The sequence below is a fragment of the Durotheca rogersii genome, assembly GCF_024521655.1.
Source record: "Durotheca rogersii strain YMJ 92031201 chromosome Unknown GGS23scaffold_27, whole genome shotgun sequence".
Taxonomy (NCBI): domain Eukaryota; kingdom Fungi; phylum Ascomycota; class Sordariomycetes; order Xylariales; family Xylariaceae; genus Durotheca; species Durotheca rogersii.
In genome coordinates this window covers 278,499-287,705 of record NW_026251258.1, presented here as the reverse complement: position 1 = coordinate 287,705, position 9,207 = coordinate 278,499, and the positions used below count along the sequence as shown (strand labels likewise).

The window sequence follows — 9,207 nt, the reverse complement described above, 5'->3', positions numbered from 1 at the left end:
AGCAACCAGGCACCTGCTAGGCACTCGCTAGGCACTCCTGTGGGTCGGGCTGGCCCCAGTGCAGAATGTACCTATGGTAAACGCTTGCCTCCCACTGAGTAGAGGTAGGCTAGAGGTATCTACCTACCTAGGTAGGTACCTAAGGTACCCGTAGGCTATAGGTAGACATGTACATATGTAGGTACCCAAGGTACTTCCCTTCGGTGCCAAAGTCAGCATCGCAACGCGCCTTTCCCCTTCGGGGCCATCCCATGACTGCGTGACCAATAGATCCCAAGCCCTCGCGCCCCGTCACATGCAGGATCCGCAGAGGTGCTTAGGTGCTAGAGCGCCTTCCCAGCCGCACGGTCTAGCCCCTTGCGCAGTTGCATATGAGTACACGTCTTAAGTACCTAAGGTACATGCTATTGACGTGCACTGAGAGGTAGGTAGAGATAGCCTCCTTCTCTTCCTTATCTGCCTACCTCCTAACCTACCTACCTACTTACTACCTTAGCAGGCAGGCATTTGTTTGTTTATCATCATCATACCACTGCTATTCCATTTCGCTCTTTTTCCTCTCTCGGACCCATTAGTCCTCTGCTCCGAGTCATCCTCGTGGACCCCCGGATGTCGATATCAGGATGTTCAGCGCAATTCCTGCTACTCCTCAGGGACACCCGGTCTACCTGCGGCGGGAGGTTCTGCGGTAGGTAGTCCGTACACCGCGTCAATATATCTATCGTAGACGAGTGGGCTAGACAGACATCGTATTCTTATACAGCATCCACCCGGCTAGGGGAGAGCGCATCCGTGGATCAGGTGCTAATTCGGTCGGAGCCTTCGGATGCCACTCGACAGATTACGCACAATGTCGCGCTTCCGCGCCTTTCGAGACGGCCGCCGAAAGCATCCCCCATATGACCCTCTCTAGTCACCACCGCGTCCGGGTCACAGACATTACTGCCGACCAACCTGACACGGGAGCGCTTCGTTGACCTTCCTTTAAATACAGTTGGCACATGTGTACCTCCTAAACACACACCAACGGTATTCCCTGATGCGACGCCATACCATCCCAATCGCCCTCCACCGTCTGCATTTCGCCTTTCGCGCCTCGCTCCACCTTCCCCCCCCCCCAGCTATGAACATGAACATGGCCCGCCGCTTAACTCGTGAGGTGAGCGAACGCCCGTCCGCCCAAATCCAGCCCTACAGCGTAGTACATAGCTGCAACATAATCGTAGTTTGCGGCCGCACATCCAGTCCGTGTAGACGGCGCCCCTCCTCTCGTCAGACCGCCCTTTTCTCATCCCCTGATCATCGCAAGCAGGGCGCAGTCGGGTCGTGGGGTCAAACTCGACCCCTGCTGTCATTTGGGGGTAAAACGCATTTTTGTATTCATCTGAACTCCCTTTCATATGTAGAAGCCGATCATGCCATGCCATGCTCGAGAAAGCTGACGCCTACCTGTCATTATGCAGGTCCTTGAGTTACAACCGTCCCAAACGTCAGGTATCCGTTCCCATCTTCCTGAAATAGAAACCCTTCTGCCGGCGCCTCTTTACGCCACCAGCTCGACAACGCCGCCAGCGTCTGTGATCTTCTTCTCCGCCAATTTGCTGACCCACCGCGCTCGGACGACTAACGGGATTTCCGGGATTCTGCCCTTGCCGAGGAGTTTGGAGTAGCCGAGGGGTAGGAGGTCGATGACTGGTACCGTGTCCTTCTTCGCGCCGGACAGGTAAGCCTCGCGGGTCTCGGCGGGGACAAGCGACCACAGCTGCGAAACGTCCAGTTAGTGAATCGCCCAGCGACGGGAGTAATACTTCCGCGTGCCTCGAACCGCTCCCAGCACAAGTCCAGAGTCAAGTGGGGGGTTACGAGGTACCGTACCTTGTCAAGGTTGATTATGGGCTTCCAGAACTGGTTCTGTTGCTTGTGGAAGTATCGCATGCCGACTTTTCCAAAGAAACCAGGGTGGTATTTATCGATGTTGGTTCGGTGGTGGTGCAGACCACCGGCCATACCACGACCACCAGGATGCTTGCGGTGCTTGCCAACACGACCGTGACCGGCCGAGACGTGGCCACGACTATCGAGATCGTTAGCGTTGCTCTCTCATCGAGGCAGAACTGGAAGAAAAAAAACCCCAGTGATAGACTCGTCGTCCAATGCGCCGCGCCGCCGGAAATCGCCAACGCCCATTCCCATCTTCTCCTCCCCTCGATCAATTATAACCGACTCGACAGCTACATCATTTTTTTTCCCGCTCTGTATCCTCCTCGGGCACTGATTTTGGGACTGTTTCTGTTCTTCCTTCTCTTCTCCTCCCCCTCCCACTTGTCTCGACCCGATAACCCATACGGAAGGACATGGCAGAGGCGGGCGCGACGTGAATCGGAGCAACGAGTGGAAATTTGCATCGAATCGAATCGAATCAACAGGGAAACATACTGTTTTCTAGTCTTGGAGAATCTGGTAGGCATTTTCGGCTGGTGAGTCGCTTGTTGGGGTGTGATGTTTTGCCTACTCGAGGTGGGTTGTGATGGATGGGGCGGGTTTTGAATGTGCTAGCGATTTTGTGAAATTCTTGCTCGTTTAATTTTCGGGTGGTAGGGCTTGGGCGCATTGGCGTGCTCCAGCCACACCTGGCCCCCCACATCTGTTCCGTACCTCTCGTCCCACCAGCCACATATACTCATCCACAATTACTTAGCCACATTATCCCGCATAGGTGCGGCTATTAGGTCATCTCTATTCACCAACCACAGAGCACCTCGTAATTATGAACGCTACCGCGACGGACGCGACCCATTTCACCTTCGCGGTCTTGGCGCTCAATTATATCAACACTCCAATCCCCTTGGTGATGATGCCGATGGCCTCTGGCGCGAACATATCGGGGATGTCGGATGCCCCAAGCTGTATTTAGCTTCTCGTGAACGCCTTGCAGCCTGTGTGCACGTAGCCCAACCGTCGTCAACGTTATCGTCGACCGCGTTTCTTTTCCCGGGACCTATTCGTCGTGACACCCCAGCGTTGTGAAAGCCACATATCGTAAACCCGTACATATTTGTACTCGAGCCTCCTATGAGTTGGGTTTGCCCTGCATCCTTTAATCGGGGCATCAAGCCTCCAGCAGTCAGCTGCCAATATGGATGAAGTAACCGACGGGGTTCGGAAGATCGACTTCCATCACCCGTATACGCCATATGACGTTCAGGAGAGATTCATGAATGCCGTATATGAAGTTCTGCAGCAAGGAGAAGGACAGGTTGGCATCCTCGAAAGCCCAACCGGAACTGTATGTCCCCGCTCAACTCTAGACTCAATTGCCTGCTGACCTAGTTAGGGGAAATCGCTGTCCCTGATATGTGCAGCCTTGACCTGGTTGCGAAACTACAATAGGTCACAATTCGAGAGCTCTGTTGCCGAAGCATCTAAGGGGTTCGAGAACGAGCCGACATGGCTAGTGAACCAGATGCTGAACAGAAAGCGGCAGGAAATGCTGAGGCGATGGGAAGAAAGAGAAGGACGGCTCAAAAAGGCACGAGCCGAAGAAAAGCTGAGAGAGGAGAGGGGCGCCAAACGAAGGAAGCTAGACGAAAGCACGCTTAGGAAACACGACGACGGTACCGACGACGAAGACGAATGGCTGCTGAAAGACCAGGATGCACCCGCAGACGGCGATAGCCAATCAGCCTTCAGCAAGGAGACGAGGAACTTGATGGAAAAACTCGGTCTGGGGTCGCTTCAAGCGAAGCAAGACGACCAAGAAGACTTGGGCGAAAATGAGGTGAAGGTATATCGACCAGTAGTTATTACACTCGGCGACCTTGCCTCGCATCTTCGTATTCTTGCCGACTAATTATCTGCAGATCTACTACGCCTCAAGGACACATTCTCAGTTAACACAGTTCATCTCAGAGCTACGCCGGCCGACATTTCCATCCTCCTTGCCGGATTCTCTCCTTGGGAGCAGCGATAACGCAGAACCCGAGGGTGTGAAACACCTCCCGTTGTCTTCTCGCCAACGACTTTGCATCAACCCGTCCGTCTCCCGGCTTGGCTCTCTTCCGGCGATCAACGATCGTTGCACCGAGCTTCAGCAGTCGGGGTCAAAAGATAAGTGTCAGTTTATGCCAAACACAGACAACCTAAGCCAGACACACCAGTTCCGCGACAACGCCCTAGCCACTCTCCCTGATATTGAGGACCTCTTCGTACTTGGGAAGAAGCTACGTGTTTGCCCCTATTATGCCTCCAGAACCGCGGTGCCTGGCGCGGAAATCGTCACCCTTCCGTATCCATTGCTTTTGCAGAAGACGGCTAGGGATGCTCTCGGCATCAAACTTGACGGGAGCGTGGTTATAATCGACGAGGCCCACAACATAATGGACGCGGTATCGAATGTCTATGCCTCCGAAGTCAGCCTCAGTGAGCTAAAACGGGCGAGGCAAATGCTTGGGGTGTATGTCAAAAAGTTCGGGAAAAAGTTGAAGGGAGAGAATCGAGTTATGGTGGCTCAAGTCGCGAAGGTAGTCGATGGCCTCAGCGACTGGTTAGGAGGCACACTGAAACTCAAGGTAGCTCTCATTTCTTCTCCCCTCGTCTCCCTTTTCTCTTCGTGCTAACGTATACCTCATCTTAGAGTGAACAGGGCATAGTCGATCCCAACGCCCTTCTCAGGTCAAAGGGTATCGACCAAATCAATATGTACAAACTAATCCAATACATACAAGGCTCTAAGCTAGCATACAAGATCGAGGGTTATGCCGCGCAAGTCAAGTCTCAGGACCCTACTACCGCTCCACCGACCTTTTCGTCGACCCCAGTCCTTCACGCTCTCCTCTCCTTTCTCGTCTCTCTGAACAACCTGAGCTCTGAGGGCCGCATCTTTTACCATAAGGTCTCTCATGATGATGTCAAACTCTCGTATCTCCTCCTTTCGCCTACCCACGCATTCTCCTCGATCGCGTCTAGCGCCCGAGCCGTCATTCTCGCCGGCGGCACCATGTCGCCGTTCGAAGACTACACAGCTCACCTTTTTCCTGGCCTGGCAGGTAGCAAAGTTACGACGCTCAGCTGCGGACACGTCATCCCGTCCTCAAACCTGTGTGTGTGGACGTTGGCCTCCGCCGGGCCGAAAGGCGACGGAAGAAGTGCAGAATTTGAATTCAGCTTTCAGAAGCGAAGCGAAAAGCCCATGATACGAGACCTAGGCTTTGCGATTCTCAACATCTGCACCGTCGTCCCCGACGGGGTAGTCGTCTTCTTCCCAAGCTACGGTTATCTCGATGAGGTAGTGGCCGCGTGGAGCGAAGCTAGTTCTGGACAACCCAAAACACTGTGGCAGAGATTGCAAGCCAAGAAGGCGGTGTTTCGCGAGACGAAGGGCGGGTCAAGTGACGAGGTCCTCGATCAGTATAGCGATGCGGTCCTAAATAAAGAGACGAAACCCAGTGACAAAGGCGACCCGGCACCCAGGAGTCACGGTGCGCTGCTCCTTAGCGTAGTTGGCGGCAAGATGAGTGAGGGGATCAACTTCTCCGACCGTCTAGGCCGTTGCGTCGTTGTCGTCGGCCTACCATACCCAAATATCAACTCCCCAGACTGGAAGGCTCGGATTGAGTACATCGAGTCGACGACGCTGGAGCGCTTGAAAAGCACTGCCCCGTCGATGCCGCAGGGCGAGGCCGTCGCCACGGCTAAGCAGGCCTCTCGTGAATTCTACGAGAACGCGTGCATGCGCGCCGTGAACCAGAGCATAGGGCGAGCGATCCGACACCGCAACGACTACGCTGCTATCGTGTTGGTGGACCGGCGGTTTGCGACGCAGCGCATCAGGGGTAAGCTGCCCGGCTGGATCCGCGGCGGCCTGGTCGAGGGGAGCGAGGCGGGTGGGCTGGGCCAGATGATGGGAAAGCTGAGCAGCTTTTTCCGGGGTAAGACTTCAACTAACGGCTGAATTGCTCGAGGGAAAGGAGACAAACCCAGATCGGATGGGATCAGATCGGGAAAGCAAATACATAAAATTAGCCTTATGTCTAAGACACGCCCCCTGAATAAAACCGGGTATCATGTGCGCTCTAAATCAACATTTTCATACGTAAATATTTACTTTCTCATAACCCCGTAGCATTCCTCTTAAAAGCAATACACAGCTCATCATCAATAAATCCGTAGGGTTATCACGCGTCCGCACGAATCTCATTCCGGCTGGCCCGTCACGAGACTGCCGGGCCGTTGTCTCCCCCCAGTAATGGGACTTGTGTGTTTGGATTCGAGCATCCACGCGTGCCACAAAGTGCCGTCGCAGCCGACTCGAACTCGTTATCATCTCTCATATTAGCCGGATGGGGAGCTTAACCACTTAACCAGCGCGTTCCCATCCCGTTTCCACAAGGGTAAATAATACCTACATTGCGAGGCCTACTCTTTTACCCCACACGCACACAGGGGCGAGCGTCGATATGCCGACGGGACTTGGTATCGAATAGAGTAGCAGGAGCTCGAACAGCCCAGCATACAGCACTCGAAGGGTGGGTTGCGTGTTGGTGCTTCCCGGGAATCGTCTCCCCTTCTCAACTTCTCTCTCTCGCCAGACGTCTATCTGGCTGGGTATCACATCACAGCCCCAAGCCACCATCAGCTCGCGAACTCGTTTACGGCTCTGGTGCTGGGAATGCCCTCTTTCCCCAACCTCACTCGTCCCCCATCGTTGTCCAAGATGTACTACACGCTGGTTTTCCTCGCTGTACTGCTGGCGCCTTTCATGGCCGGAGCTGCCCCCACACCGACCCGCCCTGGGTTGGGATATGCCGCCGTTCGGCCGACCACGACGCACAGGGCGAAGCCAAGCGTCGTGACGCCTCCCCCCTGCGTCGCGATGGACCCGCCGCCGAGCGAGGAGGAGACGCGAGCACGGTTCGACGAATTCGCTAACGCGTTCCTGGTGACGAGGAACCTGACCAACGCGTTCGAGTACGTGTCCTCGGTCTACATAGTACGTGTGCTTTCTCTAAGCCGTCTCTAGGAGCTTTACGCCTCTCTGCTCCCTCCCCCGACCCCCCGAACACCCGAGTTATTTCGTGTGGCGGCTCGGGAAACATAGTGACGATGAGCTATGCTCACCTATCTTGCCGCGCAGAACCACAATCCGTTTGCGGAGGACGGCCCCAACGCTGCTCTCGACTTCCTGGACACAATGTGGAATACCACCAAGATCGCTCCTATCCGCACTGCCTTTAAAGGCGATCAGGGGTGGTTGAACTACATCGCTGCCGGCATGGGGGAGATCGTCGATAGGTTCAGGTGGGAGGCTGGCTGTATCGTGGAGCATGTAAGCGCACGACACCCCCTTTCTTCGTTGATGGTCAAGGCTGACTCCTACCAGTGGGACCAAGAAGAGATATTTCCCGAAGAAGCGTTGGCTCACTACCCTCCCCATGCTTAGAAGCCTCGCGACTACTGACCGGTGACGACGGGAATTGTATACAAAATCGCGTTCTGGGTGTTAGACCGCGCCGCTTCGCCCCGGAACCCGCGAGTACCGAAGCCGAGGATTCACTAGGCACGCGTGTGTGCGAAGTAGTAGTACATAATGTCTATTCGTATCAATTCTCTGTATATACTTACTGCTGCTTATTTATCCCATAGTATATATGCTTAGATCTCTAAACAGGGAGATGCGGGGGTCTGCATATTCGTTGTAGTCCTCAGACGTCTCTCCGTGTGAACGGGGAAACCTACTGCGAGGGGCGCACTTAGACAACCCTGCTCATCAGCATTTTCCCAAGAGAACCCCAACCGTAAGGCGGTAAACACACGCATCTCGCGGAGGCGGTCACTACGATAGTGATGTCTACATGCATCCACACGGAGTGGGTGGCTGGCTCGCAGGGATGAAGTATCTGTTGAATACGAAATATGATAGACGGATGAAATCACCTCTTCGTACAGCGGCGGAGAACAAAGGGGGTAATATTGGTCCGTCTACTTCGTGATGTTCGATACCCCCTTACAATTCTCACGATGTCCGATTATGCGGATATATTGAAGCTGCATCTGGGAGACTGCGGTGTGCTATTGTTTCACGTTTCAGGCTTTGTGTATAAGCATGCAAAGTCCAGTTGACGTGACGGTGTGTAATATTCTATATCAGATACTTATAAATAGCAGTACGGCAACTTACCCTTCAGGATCCCAGCCGGTATTGTCAACCCCGACAGGACTCCTACTATTTTGCGAAGAGGCGGGCCGCGCTCGGCTCTACCCGGTGAAGGGATTGGAAATTCAGCCAGTCTGAGAGGCCTTCTGTAAGATTAATTCATGGCTCGTCTCGTACAGAAAGGTGAGTTCGTCTCGTATTTGTCTCGCAAGACTGCGTCTGTAGTGTAGCGCCTTATTCTAATACCCTGACCTGTGTACCTGCTGAGACCCGCCGGTTACAAATTTCCTCCTGTTGAGTTAGATCTTAATGCTCACTCAACTTAGATGGGCGGTGGTTAGGGATTAACGTGTCAGGGCAGTGTCATCGAACTTTTGTTGAGCCCAGATGCAGTTAAGGCAAAGGCCCATCGAGCTCCCGAACTCTGATAATAATAATAAAACAGCCGTGTACGGGACCGGTCTTCGGTTGTTTCGGCTTGTTATTATGAGGGCTAGTCTTTGTGTAGACGGAGAGGGGAAGTGTCAGCCAGGGGTATGTGACTTGGTTGATGGCTTTTTCCGTTGGCGTGCAGGTTTTACGTCCCCGTATCTAAACATACCACCATATCGCGAATGTTTCTCTCCAAAGTTGCATAAACACGCGATGCTGCAGTGGCTCCTAAGGACGTAATAGTGTAGATGTTATGTTCTTCGCATAACTTAACCCTACCTTTTACATGCTTATTCTGTGATCTCTGGACAGACTACGTTAAAAGAGTCTATGGGTCGGAACACACACACAATGCAACTTATTTACATTGCATATGTAGGTGAGAGAATAAAAATGAAAACATCCGCCATATTTCGATGAGACACATGAGGAATAATTAAGTTCCTGCTGCTCGGAATCCCGAGGAAGATCGTTGTGCTATTGGTATTGCAAAAGACCCGGATATGGATAGCACTTGTAATAAGTCGAGAGGCAAGACTAAAAGGGACACGCACGCGACTCATCTAGTTACAGGAGCTAGCCGATGTTAAAATACGAGGTCGACAATGCACACACACATCACC

General features: G+C 53.4%; 3 protein-coding genes across 3 annotated transcripts; 2 read left to right on the top strand and 1 right to left on the bottom strand.

The window, feature by feature from the left end:
* Positions 1–1,507: 1,507 nt before the first annotated feature.
* On the bottom strand, positions 1,508–2,648 carry GGS23DRAFT_256933 (ribosomal protein L18e/L15P). The gene is made up of 3 exons (XM_051512313.1): positions 2,437–2,648; positions 1,876–2,074; positions 1,508–1,762 (listed from the first exon to the last, which is right to left on the bottom strand). Exons 1-3 carry the CDS (start codon positions 2,466–2,468, stop codon positions 1,544–1,546), a joined length of 450 nt encoding a protein of 149 aa, XP_051368677.1. The 5' UTR covers positions 2,469–2,648; the 3' UTR covers positions 1,508–1,543.
* A 130-nt stretch (positions 2,649–2,778) lies between these two features.
* Positions 2,779–6,124, top strand: GGS23DRAFT_583278 (DNA repair helicase). Its single transcript, XM_051517271.1, has 4 exons — positions 2,779–3,286; positions 3,335–3,784; positions 3,861–4,568; positions 4,634–6,124. The coding sequence occupies exons 1-4, from the start codon at positions 3,137–3,139 to the stop codon at positions 5,948–5,950; spliced, it is 2,625 nt and encodes an 874-aa protein (XP_051368676.1). The 5' UTR covers positions 2,779–3,136; the 3' UTR covers positions 5,951–6,124.
* Positions 6,125–6,712: 588 nt separating this feature from the next.
* GGS23DRAFT_599895 (uncharacterized protein) lies at positions 6,713–7,438 on the top strand (the record flags this gene model as incomplete). Its single annotated transcript, XM_051518986.1, has 3 exons — positions 6,713–6,988; positions 7,133–7,324; positions 7,379–7,438. 3 exons carry the CDS (start codon positions 6,713–6,715, stop codon positions 7,436–7,438), a joined length of 528 nt encoding a protein of 175 aa, XP_051368675.1.
* Positions 7,439–9,207: the final 1,769 nt, after the last annotated feature.

Bases quoted from the DNA above. Each gene is read 5' to 3' on its own strand.
- GGS23DRAFT_256933 (XM_051512313.1), bottom strand. From the start codon at position 2,468: ATGCCTACCAGATTCTCCAAGACTAGAAAACA. The intron at 2,075-2,436 runs GTATGTTTCCCT...CGATCTCGATAG, and splicing joins TTCTCCAAGACTAGAAAACA to TCGTGGCCACGTCTCGGCCG. The intron at 1,763-1,875 runs GTACGGTACCTC...GACGTTTCGCAG, and splicing joins CCATAATCAACCTTGACAAG to CTGTGGTCGCTTGTCCCCGC.
- GGS23DRAFT_583278 (XM_051517271.1), top strand. From the start codon at position 3,137: ATGGATGAAGTAACCGACGGGGTTCGGAAGATCGACTTCCATCACCCG. The intron at 3,287-3,334 runs GTATGTCCCCGC...TGACCTAGTTAG, and splicing joins TCGAAAGCCCAACCGGAACT to GGGAAATCGCTGTCCCTGAT. The intron at 3,785-3,860 runs GTATATCGACCA...AATTATCTGCAG, and splicing joins TGGGCGAAAATGAGGTGAAG to ATCTACTACGCCTCAAGGAC.